Source organism: Galleria mellonella, unplaced genomic scaffold, assembly GCF_026898425.1.
Source record: "Galleria mellonella isolate WM207_F2 unplaced genomic scaffold, CSIRO_AGI_GalMel_v1 utg905, whole genome shotgun sequence".
Classification (NCBI taxonomy): Eukaryota; Metazoa; Arthropoda; class Insecta; order Lepidoptera; family Pyralidae; genus Galleria; species Galleria mellonella.
In genome coordinates this window covers 654,720-676,761 of record NW_026442174.1, presented here as the reverse complement: position 1 = coordinate 676,761, position 22,042 = coordinate 654,720, and the positions used below count along the sequence as shown (strand labels likewise).

The window sequence follows — 22,042 nt, the reverse complement described above, 5'->3', positions numbered from 1 at the left end:
CGAAGGAGAGGAGTTAGAGTCTTTGTAACAATTGTGTGAATAGGGAGATGAGTTCTTTAATCGTAAATCAATAATAGAAAACGAAATAATATATGAAATGACTTGATTGGAGCATTGGAAGTTGAGTATGAGTGATTTAGTTGTTCTTGTATCAACCTTTAACTATCCACTGTTAAATATAGCCTCCCCATAAGGAGGAGGAGGGGGGTGATTTGCCACATTTGGCAAGCGAGTTCACAATTGCAGTTTCGCTCTTTATGACTTCTATGTGAAAGAGAGTACTTTATTGGGTGCTGGGATCTACATGGCTTAATAAATAATTTGCTTATGTTCTATTTATTTCATAAATGTAATATCAATGCAAAGTTCTTAAAAGGAATAGGTACCGAGCTTAGGTGAACTATTATTAATAGTATTTATATTTGAAATCTTGAAAATTTTAGAGAATAATCTTTATCTATGTCCATACCGTCAATCATTCCTATTACTGACAATAACATAGCAATTGACAGATATTTGATAAGTGGTTTGATTGTGACAGCTGTGAAGTGAATATGGTTGTGTAGATTCAACAGCTGATACTGTGATTATTATTTTTGTTGATAATAGTAATTAATTCAAATCAGAATGATTAAAAGAGGTAAATGATACATAAATTAGACAACTTCGATAGAATTGCTAATAGATAGCGAAATAGTTCGCATTTATTATATCTGTGCTACAATGAATACAAGTTCGCCGGACGCGGTCCATCCACGATTTCTAAAGAAACCCGTGTTTTTAGTTGGCGGTATTGTATCTAAGGAAACATTAAATAGCCTGCTTTGCCTATAAATTATAAAAAAAAAAAAACATGTTTTTCCTTTGTTTATTTTAGAATGGTTGTTCCTATAGTAATTATTCTTTTTTCTAGTATTTATCTCTGCAGAAAACTTAATTGCTTAGAGTAGGCGGAAAAATATAATTATCAAAAACCCCCATTATTATTACATTTCTTGCTATTTATTAATGAATACCTAAATATTTTACTGGTTGTACTAAAATTTCACACTATTCCAATGGGTGTAGGTATAGACTATATGTCTAAATTCTTATATCTATTAGATGTATTGCTTAATCTTTACATTGTTATATTTCTGTTGAATAATTCTTATATTATTAAAATTAACTTTTGGCAGAATTTAAGTAAATAATTTTTTATTGAAATTGTGCAAAAAGTGTACTTATAAATATGTCTACCCATAATTTTGTTTATTTTAGGAATTAAAAAGGTATGTTCCATGATATCTTTGTCAATTCTGAAATAATTACCTTATTTTACTCTCCATGTTGCCATATATTAATTTGGCCATAATTGAAGTTTTTTTGTAAAATAAATTTAAATTATATATATTTAATTTTAAAGCAACTAAAATATTCTCAATTAAAAAGGCATATTAGTTGCATTATATTTGAGTTAATTTTGTCAAAATTGAAAAAGTTAATAAATTTATTTCATCAATATCCAATAGATAAGATCATAACAGATTGAAACCAATAAATCAGTTTTATTATTTTTATCATATCAATTTATTAATATTGATACAATGGAATTGTATCAAAGGAACAATGTTTATTACCTATTCTATTAGTTATTAAATATCCTCCAATTTGGATCTCAACAATAAATTTTTCAATAAATGAGATATTCTCTGAAATTTGGAATTATGGTATATTACGACTTTTCTCTTGAGAATCCTAGTATATTCTTTTTTTTTATTTTTTTATGCAACTTAAAATAGCAAACAAGCTGATAGCCCACCTGATGGAAAGCAGTAACTCTTGCCTATAGACATGAGCAGTACCATGGACATAACAGAGTATACTGTTTCTCCCATGATACTCCCCATGCATTGCTATTCCTAAGGACTCAAGTGTTATTCCTCTGTACCCTGTAAATTCACGCTATATGCCCTTCAAATCAAAACACAGCCATGCCAACATAACTGCTTCATAGTAGAAACACAAATGGGACAGAGGTGCCCAGGTAAACATCTTTTGTACAATTTCCCTCTGGTAGTATATTGATAGTGGTTAATTATTATTATCATCATCAGGGTTAACTGACTGCTTCACAGTCAGCAATATGGTTTCACCGCCGGCAAGTCTACCACTGACGCAGGTGTTGCGCTAATGACACATATTTTCGAATCTTGGGAGAGGTCACAGGATGCACTCGGAGTTTTTTGTGACCTATCAAAGGCATTTGATTGTGTGGATCATAAAACGCTTTTGTACAAGCTCGAACATTATGGTATAAGAGATAATGATCTAAAATTAATGAGAACTTATTTAGAGGATAGGGTTCAAACTGTAGATATTGACGGTGTAAAATCTAAGGGAGCTAATATTAAGATGGGCGTTCCACAAGGGTCAATCTTAGGCCCCTTTCTCTTTTTAATCTACATAAATGACCTTCCCTTTATGGTAGAGAAAATTGCAGATATAGTGCTGTTTGCGGATGATACTTCGTTAGTGTTTAAAATTGGACGTCAAAGTAATCAATTAGACGATGTAAATTGTGCTATGTCTGCAATATTAAATTGGTTTACATGTAATAACCTATTATTAAATTCCAGCAAAACAAAGTGTATAAAATTTACACTTCCTAATGTAAGACTAATAAATACACAGTTATTGCTTAATGACGAAATAGTAAATTTTGTTAATGATACAGTTTTTTTAGGTATAACAGTGGACTCGAAATTACAATGGGGGCCCCATATTTCAAAATTGGCCAGTAGACTCAGTTCTGCTGCATATGCAATTAGAAGAATTAGGCAATTAACAGACGTGGCGACGGCTAAACTTGTATATTTTAGTTATTTCCATAGCATAATGTCTTATGGCATACTGCTGTGGGGTAAAGCAGCCGATATAAATACTATATTTGTTTTACAAAAGAGAGCCATACGTTCTATTTATGGTATGGGTTCGAGAGAGTCATTACGTCAGTGCTTTAAAGACTCAAATATCCTCACAGTTACTTCACAATACATTTATGAAAATATTATGTATACACGGAAGAACTTAGCGAGTTTTAAAAAACTCAAAGACTGTACAAGTAGAAACTTACGCAATATAAATAAGCTTATTTTACCTAAATGCCGTCTGCACAAAATCAGTAATTCATTCTATGGTAATTGCATAAGATTTTATAATAAACTGCCGGAATCTGCATTAAATCTGACAGAGAGGCAATTCAAATCTTATATTAAACAATTTTTATGTAAGAAAGCCTATTACAGGATAGACGAATTCATAGATGACAACATATCAAGTAAATAATTAGTTTATTAGCATACAACGTTATAATTTTATTTTCTCATTGCTTTCTTGATTTAATTGATTAATTTTAGAAATATGAAAGCGTAGCGGTTTTTTGTATTAATTGCCGCATGCATTCTTATGTAAAATGTGAATACTATAACTATCAGATGGCAATTGTGAGTAGCTTTGACGTGGTCTAGTGTTTTGAGTAGTCATGCTCACTGAAATGTCCAGACTTGTGGCGGCGTGGTGGGCCGGGTCATTGGGCTCCCTAAAATATGGTCGAGCGCAGTGATGGCTGGCTCATCCGTCATACTCGTGAACGGGTGCTGCTTGTAGGGACTGGTCTGCTCTAATCACTATGACTGATTTCCTCTTATTAATTGTTTAACCAGTTGGTTATGTATTCATTTTTTTTTTCTTTTTGAGTATTTAATTGAATTAGTGCTAATTGGTGGTTTGTATTCACACAATTAAACTTAAAAATGTAAAATAATAATAAAATTATTTAAAAGAGCATCACGCAAGTTTCTTGCTCGTTCTTCTTGTGATGAGACAGCTTTCCGAACGAGCGGTAAATTAAAAAAAATGTAATGACTTTTCAAAAGTGCTTCAATGTAAGTTTATTTGAATAAATGATTTCTATTCTATTCTATTCTATCATTACAGTCAGTCAGACAGATAATGGTTATAATAACTATGTAAATATATTATTTCCTGCAGCCTCATGTTAAATGTGATAATAAATTGGAGATAACATGTCTTTGTAATTGTATTAGGTATTTTTATATATTTCATTACTTATCTATATACTCAGAATGATTGTGGGACTAACATGAGAGTACAATCTTCTCAGTTATATTAAAGTCAGCAAATTTTAACATGAATATAGGTAGTACAGGTTTATAACCCCACACCATTATCAAAGTTTTAATCCCACTGTTTTTGACTTTCAATTGTTCAATAGTTTTATTGGAACATGATTTTCATATTGTTTTATTATTTCTATGATAATTTATGATTAATAATTTGCCAGTTGTGTTTAAATTAAAATAACTGCTTAATTATCAAACAAAAGAAAAAAAGAATTGAGAATGTCCTTCTTATTGATAAAAAAAAAAAAAAACACCAAAAGTAATGTGGCAAACATGTCTTAGCTTTGCTTTTAAATGTAAATTTTATTTCTAATAATTTTTCTAAAAGTCGCAGACTAAAAAACCTAACTAAAAAAGTAGCTATTTAAAATTGTTTAGACAGTACTTGTATTTAATTTCCTATTACATTTTAGGTCTGAAAATAGCGCTGGTTCAGTTATCAGTGGGTCCAGACAAGGCTAAAAATGTGGAGGCTGCAGTTAGAGAGATCCACAAGGCCAAGGAGATGGGCGCCCAGCTAGTTGCTCTGCCCGAGTGCTTCAATGCACCTTATGGAACCAGTACGTATGAAAGCAGATAAAGATATTTCAATTGGCATTTTCGTAGTAACTATTAATTTTTATAATTATCCTGTTGGGTGTTTTTTTTTTACTTTTTAACTTGATTTATCTAACAGAGAACCTCAGTTGTTTGTTTTTTTTATTCATTTACTGCTTCTATATCAACACAACAATAAAATAGAGATAGAAAATTGAACAAAAATTTACAATACTTTTAAAAACTGTTTGTCCTCATCAGAAATATTAAAATAAAAGCTAAGTACAATACATAAGTGCCGACTTGAGTCTGGGGATATGTCATTACTAAAAAGTTAAGTGGTCAAATTAATTATTATAGGAGTGCTAAATTTTAAGGATTTTTTAAGCTTAAATGAGATTTTACTGTAAACTATCTTTATGGCTGAAAATCGGTCACCATAGTGGGAAAGCCAGTAGCTCACTAAATGGTTCACTCATCATGGTTGTATTTCTGGCCAAGATGTATGCCACGAACTTTATTTACTAGGGAAATGCTAGTTTTCGGCTTCGAACATCTTAGAGTAAGCGCTGACCGATGGAATGACGATTAGGATATTAATTCGTGTTTATTTATTAGTTGACTTCAGCATATGCTACAGTTGGCGTAACCAAATGGGCTTGGAGTTGCATCATCGCTTGGTGTCTTTTGTAATGCTTGTTTTTCTCCATTTATTTACTGCTTCTACATCACTACAGTGCCGACCGATAACTGCTTTTCCATCAATTTACGAGTCTACGCTGATAGTTTGGTGCCACAGTAATCTAATTTTTGGTTGTCGTAATGAAATGGGGGGGGGGGGGCATTAAGCGGCAATGCCTTACCTTAAATAGCCCAGTACCCTACCATAAAATGAAAGACCTCAAGAAAATTAGACAGATCTAGTTTTTTAAAGTCAATTTTGGCTTCTGTCCTATTAAAAAGTCCTTTTGCCCTACCTTAAACTAGGATCTAACTACGGCCCTGGTTGTCAGTGATCCGTGATGAAACGCCAATGCATTAAATTATATACAATTTACTGCTCCCGCTCACACTTGACTGTACGTGTCGGTAAGTATTCCGATAATCCATTGAATGTAGCGTTAGCTCTACACGAAAAGTATCAATGGATGGTGTGTGTGGGCGCAGAGTACTTCTCGGAGTACGCGGAGGAGGTGCCGGGCGGCGGCACGAGCGCGGCGCTGTCGGCGGCGGCGGCGGCGGCCCGCGTGTGCGTGGTGGGCGGGTCGCTGCCCGAGCGCTGCGGGCCGCGCCTCTACAACACCTGCACCGTGTGGGGGCCCGCCGGCGAGCTGCTCGCCAAGCACAGGAAGGTCTGCTAATGTTTTATTTCTTACAAGCTTTCACCCGCGACTTCCTCCACATAATAGAGATATATTCATAGGCTGGGATAAAAAGTAGCCTATTTCCTTCTCCATCCCATACTATTCTCTCTTATTATTTAAGAGTTTTCTCTTGTCGAGGCAACTAATTCATACATTCTCTTCCAGTCGGCTCTATTCCAGCCCTTATTTTTGACCTCACTATATAACAAGATACCTAGTGTTTCATTTATTTGTTCCATGTAATTATTTCTCGAGACGAGCGAGGGATAGGCAGCAGCGCCCCTCTTATAACATCTCTAAAAGCCTAACTCCGGTTGCCAACCCACCTGCCAAGCGTGGCAACCTCACCTAAAGGCTGATATGATTATATATATATATATATATATATATATATATACACACATATATACTTTGTATGCCATTCTATATTGCATAAAAGATGCATTTATTATTATTTGTCTCAGGTCCATTTATTCGACATAGACATCCCTGACAAGATAACGTTCAGAGAGTCGGACGTGTTGTCCCCGGGTGACCAGATCACCACCTTCGAGTACGGCGGCATAAAGATCGGACTTGGCATTTGTTACGATCTGCGGTTCCCGGAGATGGCGCAAATTATGGCCGATCAAGGTAGGTATTTTTGTAGTTGGAAACATACGTAAATAAATTTTTGTTGAAGTAAACTTAATTTTAAGTATTTTTCAATAGTCCTTTCTTATGATTCTACTGTCAAATTCGGAATGCATTTTTATCTGAAAAGAATGGGTAAAAATAGGAATGGAAAATGTAGTATTTTTTTTAAGTAAGCAGTCTTTAATTTTGTTAAGATTTATAAGAGGCTGACACAGGTATAAGCTTTCTAAATTATAAAAAAAAAAAAAAAACTAAATTGGTATATATTTGCCGGGACGTGATAAATGTCCATAATAATGACGTTCCTTACCATATTAAGTTAAAGAACCAGACTTCTTTCACATTTGTAAGTGCATAGCACATAATCTCTATGCGTGCATTGAGCTCGATTTATCCTCGCGCATGCATATTGTAGAACGAACTTTCTAATTACTCGTTTTCCATAGACTACCATATGGGTCTCTTCAGTCAGATATTATTCAGAACTATGGTGTTATAGCCGTGTAGTCCTGGCATAGAATAGGCCACCCCTTTCCTTTCCTGTAGGTGTCGTGAGAGGCAACAAAGGAAGGGCGAGGGATAGGCAGCAGCGTCCCTCCTAAAATATCTCTAAAGTCTAACTGTGGTTGCCAATCCGCCTGCCAAGCGTGACAACTACTGGCAAAACCCCCCAAGGGGGAGGCTTATGTTGAGCAGTGGACGGTTAAAGATATAATGATGATGGCGTTATGTCTCAGTACCCTATAATTTCACTTTTGTACCCTGTCATTGTCCACCCTTCCTGGTGGCTGCCTTACAAGCACACGGATAGGAGTATCCATACGGATGTGTCGTGCAGGGTGTTCGCTGCTGGTGTACCCGGGCGCGTTCAACATGACGACGGGCCCGCGGCACTGGGAGGTGCTGGCGCGCGCGCGGGCCTCCGACCTGCAGCTGTGGGTGGCGCTGGTGAGCCCGGCGCGGGCCGCCGCGGCCGACTACGTGGCCTGGGGACACTCGCTGCTCGTCGACCCCTGGGGGCAGCCTGCCGCCACGCTCGGCCACGAACCCGACACGCTGCTCGCCGACATAGGTTATTATGCCACTCTGCTTGTATTATTCATAGATTATCTATCACAGTGTTTTTCAGCATGTGAGTCTTTTTTTTTATACAACTTAGAATGGCAAACATGCTGACGGCCCACCTGATGGAAAGGGGTAACCGTCGCCTATAAACATGAGCAGTACCATGGACATAACAGAGTATACTGTTTCGCCCATGATACTCCCCATGCGTTGCCATTCAAAATTCACGCCATATCCCACCCTTCAAACCGAAACACAGTCACGCAAACACAACTGCTTCACGGTAGAAACACGAATGGGACAGAGGTACCCAAGCAATCGACTTTTATACAAAGTCTCCTCTGGGGGGCCGTGAAGTCTCTATAGAAGGGCTGCGAAAACTACTTCAGTAAAAAAAAAAACAAAATTATAAAGATAGATACTATTATACTTAATTCTGTATTTATTCAAAATCTAATTATGCAAATGAATAAAAAACTTATATGGATTGAAGCATTCAGTCCCTACAACATCTTTGAAATGAAAAAATACATGGAAAAAAAGCAAAAGGGGGTTCGTGAAATATTTTTTCATACAATCATGTTTTATCATTTATCATTTTATTCCACAAAAACCCTGCGTGAATATTAGAGGAGTTTGTAAGGAACTAATACAGAACTTAATAAATAAAAAAAAAATTGTGTACTCTTTTTTAAATGATATTGCCAAAGGAGGCACCATTAGCAACTGTCTCCCCTCAGCGAGTCGGTGGCATGCTTTTTATCCATCCAATTAGAATACATACAATTACACTGCATGACACGCCTGTAGACACTTTGCCTACAGAAGAGCAGGCCAGTACTAGAATCAACCAGTAATAGAATCGTTCACAATGCAAAAAGTGGATATTAAAAATAAAAACTGTCTTAAAAGTCGTAGTATTGCATTGTATCTATGCATATATAATTTTATCCTAACTATACTCAAACCTCCAATTTACTTTTCAACAATTTTTTAATTATTTATTTTATATTTTCTTTTTTCAGATCTGAATACAGTAGAAGAAGTACGAAGCCAAATACCTGTAAGGAGACAGAAGAGGAATGATATCTACGAAATTGTACATAAAACAAATAAATGCCAAACAGATTAAATTATACATTTGTATAATCTGTGATAAGTGCAACAAGCACTGTTCAATAGCAGAGGGGAAAAATTTATATAGATTTATTTTTCAACAAACATTTTAATGCTAATTAGAAACTGCAAACATGAATGATGATGTGCAATAATATTTTATAAGATAAATAATTGAATTAATTAAGTAAAGACGAATGAACAATGAATTTAATAAGATTGTCAATTGAATTGAAATAACAGTTAATGAAAATCACAAAAAAAAATCAGACTGAGATCCAAAGTGTGATTATTTAAAAAAAAATTTTCGACGCCATATTTATTTAATGCTACTATCGTGTAAACTGTATAATTTACACAATTCTCTTTAATGATGAAAATGTTTGGTATAAAATGAGGAGACATACATATATAATGTAATCCCTTAATTTACTTCATCAAAAACTTTCGTATATATTATATTCTAAAAGACATTATCGCCGTTTTTTTGACAGTTGGTTAAAAAAGAATAGAGTTCCCATATTAAATCGATAGTTGAGTCAAAAAATCTAAACTGTAAATAATATGATTTTATTTTAAATAAATGTATAGAAAGACATTAAGAAACATATTAAAAATATTACAAATGCACCCTTTTCTTCATGACTCTTTTACAAGGGATCAATTTATTGTTTAAATATTACTTAACATAAAAACGACACATTAAGGTATTTGTAAGATTTAAAACTTGCAATTCTATTTTTTTAATATTATTACACAAATATATTTGTTAAAGTTTTGATTGACTTTTATTTAAATATTTTTCAAGTAAGTCCACAACATTGGTCGCACAGCCCCAGAATAAGGTAAAGCCGCTACCACCTGAAACAAGCAGTATTATTTTTATTTTTAAATTATTAATAAACAAATCTCTTCTCGATCCCAAATAATAAGATCGATTCTAAAATGCATAAATATATATATATATATATATATATATATATATATATATATATATATATATATATATATATATATATATATATATCTTAACCTTAATTTATAATAATTTTGACTGATAATTTTAAGAAATTAAGTGTATGTTAGAACTTATATAGAATTCGATAATAGGCTTCAATGTGATTTCAAATTGAAATTTTAATTTTAGGGGTAGGCTTAAAGAAATGTCGAGAATCAACCCCATTGAATGGCGGGCTGTCAAGTGGGTGATTGATTGGAGCTAAGAACAAAAAATAACTAATTATTTGGATTGGAATCACCGTCTTATCCATCCATTTATATCGTCTGTCACATAGACTTAATATAACACTAAGAACAAGAAATTTTTGGTATAACGTACTATATCCATAATCTAAGATCTATCCCATAGACTTGGTAATTACATTATCTGTGGTATAACGTACTAAGGTCTACACTTTTAAACGTATTCCAATGATACATAGGTTCTTTGCATTAACTACTACACCGTAAGATCTCGTCACCAGTAGATGAGATCCACCACTTCACAAAAAGACCCCAAATGGGGACAAAGGCAATGCAATAATAAATAAGACCATACGATAGTGAGATATATGGAATGGCAAACCACTGCCGGTAGTATACACTGGAGTACTAGCGGGGTACCAGTGAGAGATGATTAATGAAAAGGAAGGTTTTTTTTTAATAGGTGATAATGGTATGATAACTCCGCTTGCGCTATCGGTATACACTGGCGGGGCACCAGTGATAGATGACTGATGAGGATGAAAGCAGGTCAGTTAGCCCATCCTGACGAATTTAACTAGAATTAGCCACGATGGTTTCCGGGCGGAACCACGTGGAGGTCGACCTAATCCGAGATATTGCTAGCAATGAAATTATTAGTAATAATTCTTTAATCCCTCTAATAGTGAGATATTATCAAGAATCGTATAATGTTGAAATTGGACTCACCGTGCCCGTAATTGTGTATGTACAGTTTACCGTCTATCACCTCTGGTTCGAGTCTTATTTCGCTCCTGCCGGGTCTCAATCCCACCCAGTGATTCACCAACTGAGCATTCTGTAAACAAATGTACAAAAGAAGTTATTATCATTCGAACGCACGGGTCGCATAACACTTTCTGTAGATTAATCGTGTATGCATTTGATTTAATAAAATATGGTAAAGCTGCATGCTTTTACGCAGAGTTTTTTACAAGGGGATATTCATAATACCTTACCCCCCCCCCCCCCCCCGCGCCACATTTTGTATAATTATTCGTAGATATATTAAAAACAAAGTGTATTCTTATATTCTTATTCTTATTAGTGGATATTTCCCTCGGAGACCAAAGCTGTCACTATCGTATCCTACGCCCTCGCACATAGTGACATCTTATCCCGTACCCTAAACCCCTTTAAAAATCCACTCAGAATTCCAAAAAATGCAGTCACCAATTGGTACACCTCATCGTAGTGACTTATGAGGATAAATGTAATATTTAAATAAACAAATTCTCCAACGAAAAGGACAAAAAATGTGTAGCCCCCAGTGCGACGGAGAATCGCACATATTGGAAGATTAAGCAGTGGTATAAATTTAAATGAACTTGTTTACAAGCACTTTTAAGTTGTTATTTTTTTTTTATGAATGCAGGCTTCGGAAAGATGTTAAATATATTGTCAGGTATACCTTCAACGAGGGTAGTATCGCTTGACAACCATTCAGAATCATTTCCTTGTCTTTTTCATCGACTTGCCTGTTGTAATCGTGCTCCTGATGTGTCCCTCCTAATACACACATGTTTACACTGAAATATAACAGCGTTGCTACAGTCAGGACGCAGGGTACATTTCAAACATGACTACCTATCACATTACATATTGTATCATATTTATTATCAAAACTATAAATATACGCAAAATTTCAACTCTGTCAGGTGTAGATTAGACCCAAGCAGACTTAATAACATAAAAAGATGTGCATCCCTGGTGCGCAGAGTACATGCCAGCGCCAACAGCATCCTGAGTATGATAGCAAGCAGGCTGTGTGTACGTTAATCACTGCTGCGCAATTTCCAATGGAATTGTGCAGCGGTGATTATCTGTATACTGCTTAATATATTGTATGTGTGTATGTGTATTGTGTATGTAAATTTACTAACATTAGTTTTTAAGAATATTGTTACTAATAAATATTTAATGCACCAAAAAAGTCCGAAATAAAAATTATTATTATTATTATTGCACCTTTTATGACTTTTAGTAAGATTTTAACAACATTTTATTTTTAATAAATTTTCAATAGGAACAACTTGTTTATTTTGCTTTCTTACAAAAAATATTCGTCATATTTGGCAGCGGAGAAAAACAGAAGTTTAAATTTTATTATCTACTCTTTTAAATACTAATAAAGATGAAACCACACTAATATACAGTATATTATTACTGTATAGTCCCGGCATAGAATGGGCCATTCCTTCATTTCCCGTTGATGTCGTAAGAGGTGACTACAGGTATTTAATAGTAGAGAGGTGGATAGTAACGTCTTTCTTGAAACAGCACCAATGCCTAATTGCGGTTGCCAACCTGCCTGCCAAGCGTGGCAACTACTGGTAAAACTCTTTTTATAGTGGAGGCCTATGTTCGACAGTGAACAATGAGGGCTAATATAATAATAAATATGAAGAGGAGTGTAAGAAAAAAATTCGGAAAAATTTGTTCGGATAAAGCGGATTTTGGATAAACGGATCTTTATTATATTCTTACTTGGGTATGATGTAATTTTCACGGTCGTCGTCCATTATTGTTTGGTTAACCCACGGCGCCACGACCTAGAACCAACAAACAGAGCTGGTAAGTACTTAAAAGCTGTCTATACGGCTATAGTCATACAAATTGACCCTCAGAAGTCGTGAAAACTCATAAAGAGTTTGACCAACACTCTCTCTCACCAACGCTCACGACCGTAATCACTGACGGGGTAGTCAGAGGCAAATACCCAATCAGGTCGAGCTCCAAGCAGTTCTCCCTTCCACACATAGTTTCCACCATTAAAGCTAATTATTAGAGAATTTGTCATAATGTATTAAACGACCTGCTTCAATCTCACCTATCATCCTTCACTGGTGCCCTGCCAGTGTATATCGATAATGTAGGTACTATATCATTCTCACCCAGGGTCGTAGCTAGACGCAAGTTTAAGGTAGGGTAAAAGAACTTTTTGGTAGGATAGGAGCATTTTAAGGTAGGATATTTCCCCTCAATGCCCCCCTGCCACTAGCTACGGCCATGTTTTCACCTATTAAAAAATCTCTCGATAAAAGCTTTGAATTGCTGACTATATCAACTAATGTATATATAGTGTATAAATAAATGGCTTTTAAGGTTGCAGGCAAACATAAAGTTACAAGGTTCTGTGACTCAAAGAAAGGTCGAAGACCGATAGTCTATCCACCTTGGCAATTTGTCCTCTTATCGGAAAAACTGCGTCATCAGGCACCATGTCTCTTGATCCCAAACCGGTGCAATTAATTATAACGTCATAGTCGCGAAGTATGACGTCGTGAAGCGAGCCCACCCGAGCATTGATTACATTGCCGTTGGCGTTCTTGAAACGAGTTTCCATATATTTAATCATTGAAGGTGGCAGCAGTACAAATGTAGAGAAAGTTTCCCCGGCACTGAAACAGTGATTATTCACAGTTTTTTATTTTAAGGAGTCTATAAAAAGCTATAAAAAATATGCAAATTATTATTCAATCAATAATTATGTGATAAAACAATTTAGAAGCTAGCGGGATTTGAACACGCACCTTTTATATCATGCCGGGATTCTACATAACCATGAGGTTTGTGAGGATATACAAATTAATGATCGTTATCATTTTACACAACAACTTCTGGACGGATTTGAATAAAATTTGTTCTACACATATTATTTGGAATGGAGAAGGACATAGGCTGATATTATACTGGGGGGAAGGAATTGTTAGCAATACGGACTACCAGTCTCATTGCTAACATTATACTCGGTCAAGTCCACGACGTCCCACTTGGAAACCATCGTGCTGAATTTCGAGTGTATACATCACGATGAGCTAACTGATCTACTTTTTCATTCTCACCTATCATCCCTCACGGGCACCTGTGCCAGCATATACCGTTGGCTCGGGCGGAGTTACTATTCCATTATTATCTATTAAAAAACAACGCAGACGAAATAGTAAGAAAAAACTTACAACTTACAACAGCAATGAAATATTTTACTGAACTAGGTGTTACTCCTATCTTGCGGAATTCCATATCAATGTTTATTTAATATAGAATTACTTTGTTCAATTCAGCTATTATTAATATGTGTGTGACTGCCAACACTTAAAAATCGACCGCCACTATTACTACCAGAAGTTCCATAACCTTCCACATTAGTCTTAAACTAAACTTTTGGAATTTCTGGTAGTAATAGTGGCGATCAATCTTCGAGTGTTGGCAGTCACACACATACTAATTTATTTATTTATTTATTCATGAGTACAAATATGTGTACATGGCGGACTTAATGCTAAAAGCATTCTCTCCCAGTCAACCATAGGGAAGTGTCAGAATACTCGAATGCGGTACTACTAATTATTAATATACATACATACTAGAATTGCATATATAAACGAATAAATATATATGAATAACAAATATACTTACACATATATGATATATACTATATTATACACGAAATTGGGAATAATATAAAGCACTTACTGCTCGGATAAAGATAGAAAGTGAGCGTGAACGCTTTTTTTGAAAGACGTATAGTCGGTAGTCTTTTAATGGCATCAGGAAGAACTAATGGTAGCGGAATTAAACAAAGTAATTCTGTTTAAATAACTAATAATGAAGTATGTTGCCAATACCTGTACGCAGAGGAATACAATTCGCCAAGATACCTCAACTGCTTCTCTTCGAGTTCGTGGTAACCGAATACCATACTAGCCCACTTGGGCCGAATGAATCTCTCCTTATTTTTATATAGTGAATACATTGGCATTAAGTTGATGTCATGCCCACCTTTACGCCACAATCCATGTACGAATTGATACGTTTCTATCCCCCATTTTCTGCAAATGAGGTTAAACTGATGTGTCAAACCAAAATACATACGCATTATAATCGAATGAAATCGATTCTTAATGTCTGTTATTTGTCTTTGATTCAGGTGGAGATCGAACCTGGGAACTCCGGCGACAGGTATTGTTAGTAATAAAGATTAGTGTCTTAATTGCTAAAAACCTGTCAGGTTAACGCGAGTCTCCACGGAAACTATCATGGTTAATTCTAGTTGAATTCGTATGACAGGCTAATAGATCGGCTTCCATTCTCACCTATCATTCTTAGCAAATGCTCCGCCATCGTACACTGGTAGCACAGGTGAGGTAACCTCGCCAAAGTGGGGCAGGGGATTGTTAATAATGCGAACTACTAGTCCCATTGTTAGCAATATGCCTAACCAGATCGACCTCCACGTGGTCCTCCCTGGAAAGCATCATGCTAAATTCCAGGTGAATTCATCACGATGGGCTAACTGGCCTGCCTTTTTATTCTCATTTATCATCTCTCATAACAGTGAGAGTGGCTGGGCACCAGCCCAGCCAGTGTATACCGTTAGCGCTGGCGGGGTTACTATTCCATTGTCATCCATTAAAAAAAAACCTCCGCCAAAGTTACTATTCCATAATCATCCATTAAAATAGAAAAACAGAAATTACAATTGCTGGGTCAGTGACCCAACAAAGAATAATAATTATAAAGATATGATATCTACGTGATATTTAGGTTTATTACTGGTCAATAAACATGATAGGAATACAGATGCAATTTGTTTTGTAAAAGTCGAAATTTTTGCTATTACCAAATATTAGGCGTTTATTTATTTATTTTTTATTTATTAATTAATATTATATTATTTGTTACCGCTTTACATACATAGCTACTAAGATTGTTACTTATCAGGAAAACAAAAAAAAAAGTAGTAGGTATCATAACCATTTTAAAATATAAATTTCACTTTTACTTATGATTCATTTTTTTAAGAACAGCAATTAATATATATTAATAATCATTTTAATTTTTGTTCGTATATTAGTTCTCAAAACTAATTCTTTTTTAAACATGCAATAATATTTTAATCACAAAAAAAAATTAATGATCAGTCGATTTATTATTTATTTATATTTATTTTCATGTCACGCGTTATTAACATAACTTACATGAGTAAGTGTTCCGGTGTGTTGCTACAAAGATACGGATACCACAACCCTCCAGATCCATCGCCTGTCGTGTTTGGGGAGAACTCGTCCGAAAATAATACTACCTATGTAAACAGATATACAGTTTGAATGTTTTTTTTTTTATTATTTTTTAATTTGTAATTCTACATTCAAGAATCATTGAGATTAGAGGTAGCAAGAATCGAATCCTATCAGATCAATCTGAGGTAAAACAAATTTATCATCGTAGTATTTCAAATATCTACAATGATTTGTACCAAGTGTGCATGCTTGTAAAAGGATAAATGTTAAAATTGTTCTGAAAAAGTACTTAATTTTTGTAATAATTATAAAGAAAACTTACTTGAGCATCCTTAAATTTTTCCTTAATTTTAACCGCACTACTAAAACCGTTAATACCGCCACCAATAACTGCTATTTTAACCATTATATTACGTTCGTTGTAAAAATACGAATTTACTAAATTATAGACCGAAATCAATATCAAGTTGAGAATATAAGTTACAATAAGTTAATGCAGTTGATATCTAAAGTTTAATGTTGTGGATACTTTAATTTCTTATCAAGAGTCAAAGGTGAATAATATTTTCTATATTGTATTTAACCAAACAGATAATATAAGTGTACCTAATAAACACTTAAATATGGTAAATGATTATTCCTTACTAAACAGCTTTTCGACGTAAAAGTTTTTTTTTTTATACAACTTAGAATGGCAAACAAGCTGACGGCTCACCTGATGGAAAATGGTAACCGTCGCCTGTAGACATGAGCAGTACCATGGACATAACAGAGTATACCTACTGTTTCGCCCATAATACCCCCCATGCATTGCCATTCCTGAGGACTCAGGTGTTATTCCTCTGTACCCTGTAAATTCACGCCATATTCCATCCTTCAAACCAAAACACAGCCATGTTTGTCTGTTTGGAATCAGCATCATACATACCAAATTTACATTACTTACCATCAAGCGGGCAATACGAGTATGTATGTATTAATATGCAGTTTAAAAAAATTATACTTACCATCATAGGTAGACGGCTTATTAAGTTCTTTTGAATCCCTTAAATATGTTTATATCTAAAAGGCTGTTTACATTTTCTATTCCAAGGGCCGCCGTTTCACGATTTTATATAGCGTGAAAGTGCATAAATTAATTTTCCGTTGCGCCACTTTTATCGTCATTTACTGACAATCAATATGAGGTTCTTTAGAAAAGGTAAATTAAGATTTCTTTAGGGTCGGCAACGCACACGTGACACCCATAATATTGCAGACGTCCATAGGTTACAGTGATCGTTTACCATCAGACGGACTGTATACTTGTTTGGCACCATTATGGTAAAAAATCTTCCCCGGGGACTCCGGGTGGCAAAATTGTACTTATAAAAGATAAAACCTGAGCTTGGGAGAAGGGACTCGAAGAGAGTGTAAATAATGTGGACTACCAGTCCCATTGTTAGGTCGGCCTCCATGTGGTCCCCCCTGAAAACCATATATATCATCACGATGGAATGATATTCGTCACTGGTGCCCTGCCAACGTATACCGTTAGTTCAGGCGGGGTTACCATTTAATTGTCTTTCATTAAAAAAGCACAACCAGCCAAAGCCAAAAGAAAAAAACAAAAGCAAGCGTCAATGTCATTGTCACTTGTTTCTTCTTCTTTTGTGGCGTTCACCCCGATATTAGGGTATTTTGCCAAGAACAAAACGGGGAAACGATAATAGTAATAAAAATACCTAACACAAACGAATTTAGAAAGGATAAGGATTAGGTCTAGGATATTTATAGGATATGAAGGATATACTTGTACATATGAGAATATACTTATAAATATATAGGAAAAGCAATTGATGCAACTATAAATGTATTCATGTAATATAACTAAATCTTAATATTGTTATCATATATATATGAAGATAGTATTTTATAGATAATAGGATCATTGGAAGAAAGTAGAGTAAGAATAGAAGTTGGGAATGGAACACGGATGGATCGGAGATGATTAAAAAGGGAGGTGTGGTCAAATTTAGAACATGAGAAGAATATATGATTCAAGTCCGCCACTTCAGCACCGCAATTACACGACGAACTTTGTACAATACCAAGCTTGTATAAATGAGAAGGTGTGCATACGTGACCTAGACGCATACGAGTTATAATAGTTGTTGCGGTCTTTCCAAGCTTTAATTTACAAAACCATGGTTTGAAAGGAATATCGGGTTGTATAAGGCGATAAAATCTTCCTTTTATTGTACTTGTTTTTTCCCAATATTCCTTCCAGGCATACCTTAAATATATTTTTGGGAGACAAGCTAGGTCACTACAGTAATTATGATACGGATACATATCACCACAAGTTACAGCCTCTCTTGCAATAAGGTCAGCTTTGTCATTGCCGCTAATACCACTGTGTCCTGGTAACCAGGCAAAAGAAACGAATACCCTCTCAACATGCAAAGATAAAGACTTTGTCTTATGTCACAAATAATGGGATAAACTGGTTTTGATTTAAACGGATATTTGGCTAGAGCTTGCAAAGAGCTCATAGAGTCAGTGAAAACTATTGCCTTATGTAATTTCATTAAAAGTATATATTCTACAGCTTTTAAAATACCATAGCATTCCCCGGTAAAAACTGAAGATTCCGGTGGAAGTTTAATTTTTTGAACGATATTAAATTGTGAATGAAACACACCCACACCTACACAACCGCTATTGTCTGGTTTTGATGCATCAGTAAAGATGTAGTGCCATTCATTCCATTCAATGTCAGTTATAAACATAAATTTGGCATTCAATTCTGAATCATTTTTTGATAACCCAAAATCATATTTAATATTAGGAGATAAAACTAAAGATTGATATGAGCATTTATAAATGGGAAAACAGGACGATGTAAAAGTGGGAGATTCTATGGATTTATATTTTTCATAACTTTGTATTAAACATGGAGGTTTTTTATGTTTCCAATAAGATGAAGACGAAATAAAGATATATAGTTGAGATAACTTTTGAATAAGCGGATGATCAGATAATTGTAAACAACGAAAAAAGAAGCGATCAGATAAATATTGCCTTCTTAAAACCAAAGGTGGATCACCGACTTCGAGCTGTAAAGCATTGATTGGACTTGATTTCATTGCTCCAGAGATAATCCTCAAGGCCTTTGATTGAATTAAATCCAATTTCTTAAAAGCAAATGAACTTCCTGGAGCTAACAAAAAAGTTCCATAATCAATGACACTCCTTATAAGACCATTATAAGCAAGTTTTAGTGAAACGGGATGTGCTCCCCACCAAACTCCAGCAAGGCACCTAAGAATGTTGAGGTTACGCTCACATTTCGTGGAAATATAATTACAGTGGGACAGACCTGTTAATTTATTATCTAGCACGATACCTAAAAATTTAATTTCAGTCTTTATAGGAATGTATGAGTTATCATAAAGCACCTTAATTTGTTGCGGTGATCTCATTCTTGAAAACAAAACTACACTACTCTTGGTTACAGAAAGATTAAGACCATTTGCATCTAACCACGTTTTTAACAAATCTAATGAATCAGATAATTTGGCAGAAGCAGATTCTATGGACTTCGCAATAAAATATAATAAGAGATCATCAGCATATTGTAAAATTTTGACGGATTTATCAAGGAATGATTCTAGATCGTATGTGTATATGTTGAATAAAATTGGACTGAGAACAGATCCTTGTGGAAGGCCTTTCCATACTGTTCTAGATAATTTGGTATCTTCATCTAGATCCATATGTATTGTTCTTTCTGATAAAATATTAATAATGAAATTAGAAAGCATTACCGGTACATTTAAATCTTGTAATTTAGTTTTTAAAATAGAAATTATTACATTATCATAGGCAGAATTTATATCTAAAAAGGCTGAGAGGATTGACAAATTTTGTGAGAAAGCTATATGAATATCTGAAATAAGAATGCTCACATTATCTAAGGTGCTCTTACCTTTCCTAAAACCAAACTGGTTCGGGGATAGTAAGTTATTACTTTCTAAAAACCATTCTAGACGGTTCTTCACTAAATGTTCAGCTAGCTTTAGTAAGACAGAGGAAAGTGCAACAGGACGGTATGAAGATGGTTCAGAAGGTGGTTTATGAGGCTTTAGAAATGGTATAATAATCTGAGACTTCCATGAAGTAGGTATATTTCCCGAAATAATTATGGAATTAATTATATTTAAAAAGTAAATTAATGTCGCATCGCTAGCATTTTTAAAAAAGGAATACGGTATACCGTCTTCTCCCGGTGCAGAGTCTTTAATACAAGCTAGAACACCTTTAAGTTCTACAAGAGTAAAAGGAGACTCAAGTTCGGATAATTCGTCAGAGACGGATAGAGAAATATTGTAAAGGCATTCCGGCACATAACTAGGAGCAAGGCGATCTAAAAATTTATTCGCTAAAGTTAAATCGAGTGCAGAACGTGATGTATGATCACTAAAGGCAGATCTGAATCTTTTAATATTATTCCAAACGACTGATGAATTAACTTCTGGACAGATAGAAGAACAAAATCTTCTCCAACCTTCCAATTTCTTTTTTTTCAGTAGTTTTCGAGTAGAACGTGAAACTGCGGTGTAAATTTCAAAATTTTCTGATGTCATGTAATTATTATAATTTTTTTCAGCTTCTTTACGATTTTTAATTGCTTCCGTACAATCTTTGTCCCACCAAGGTGGGGAGGGAATTTTCCCTGAAGCACTATTTTTAACAGGAAATAATAAATCAGCAACCTCCTTCATATTAATTATCAAGTCATTACAACATTGATGTTCATTTCCATGATAAACAATAGGTAACTCCGATATTTTATTATCTAAATATTGTTTGTAAATATTCCAGTCTACATTTGATAAATTATATTTAAGTCGAGGACCACTCTTTCGACTTGAGGGAATGGAAATTGGAAAAGAAAGAATGAGGGGAAAGTGATCGCTTCCAAAGGTAGAGGAATGAGGATACCACGACAGTGAAGAAGCTAAATCAGAAGAACATATTGAAATATCAGGAGCACTAAACCCTTCATTCGGTGCAGTTCTACGTGTCGGTACATCTGAGTTAATAATACATAAGTTGTAAGTGTCAATTATCGTCAGGAGTTTTCCACCATAAAAATTAGAAGTAGAACTGCCCCACGATTGGTGCTGAGCATTAAAATCGCCCATTACGAGAAAAGGTTTAGGTAAAATTGAAAATAATTGTTCTAGTTGTGAATATATTTGGCATGTAGGATCAGGAATATATAAAGTAACAAAACAGATACCATTTATAATTATAGCAGCTGCATTAATGCCGCTATATACAGGAAGCGAAAAAGAAGAAAAAAGAAGGGAGTTTTTGACCAATATGGCAACACCGCCATATCCGTCAGCTCTATCATCACGGAGACTTGTAAAGCCTGAAATCCTAAAAGGATATCCTGGCTTTAACCAAGTCTCTTGTAGAGCTATTATAAAAGGATTATATTTATTAATCAAATAAAATAAGTCTGATTTCTTATTTGTTATGCTACGACAGTTCCACTGAATTATTTGGACTTTGTAATCCATTGTGAGAAGTTAATAATTGAGAAAATACATTGTACATGGCATCGTTGGACGGTGGTAAAGTTGTTTGTATCATTTTTGATTGCGATAACACTTTAATAAGCATGAGAATAATATCAATGATGGATTGATTATTGTCAATATTATTTGATGATAATGCACAACCATTAGAGGGAGCAGGAATATTATATTCCTTAACTATGGCTTCATGGGCAGAACGATCATATCCTTGTTGTATTTTTTGAGGAGAGCGTGGTTTAAGTGTAACTGTTTTTTTATATGATGATTGTATATGTGGTAATGAT

General features: G+C 34.7%; 2 protein-coding genes across 4 annotated transcripts; one reads left to right on the top strand and one right to left on the bottom strand.

Moving 5' to 3' along the window:
* Positions 1–501: 501 nt before the first annotated feature.
* LOC113510662 (omega-amidase NIT2) lies at positions 502–9,680 on the top strand. 3 transcript variants are annotated; one of them, XM_026894142.3, is made up of 6 exons: positions 502–640; positions 4,598–4,744; positions 5,889–6,073; positions 6,550–6,718; positions 7,560–7,793; positions 8,812–9,680. In XM_026894142.3, exons 1-6 carry the CDS (start codon positions 628–630, stop codon positions 8,916–8,918), a joined length of 855 nt encoding a protein of 284 aa, XP_026749943.2. In that variant the 5' UTR covers positions 502–627; the 3' UTR covers positions 8,919–9,680. The 3 variants fall into 3 exon arrangements, with proteins under 3 accessions (XP_026749943.2, XP_026749942.2, XP_052758465.1); XM_026894141.3 differs by having other exon boundaries at positions 536–790; XM_052902505.1 differs by lacking the exon at positions 502–640 and adding an exon at positions 4,120–4,201.
* LOC113510609 (D-amino-acid oxidase) lies at positions 9,201–16,696 on the bottom strand. The gene is made up of 8 exons (XM_026894067.2): positions 16,490–16,696; positions 16,126–16,229; positions 14,773–14,976; positions 13,320–13,545; positions 12,632–12,696; positions 11,556–11,673; positions 10,835–10,943; positions 9,201–9,763 (listed from the first exon to the last, which is right to left on the bottom strand). The coding sequence occupies exons 1-8, from the start codon at positions 16,571–16,573 to the stop codon at positions 9,672–9,674; spliced, it is 1,002 nt and encodes a 333-aa protein (XP_026749868.2). The 5' UTR covers positions 16,574–16,696; the 3' UTR covers positions 9,201–9,671.
* Between the last annotated feature and the right edge of the window lie 5,346 nt (positions 16,697–22,042).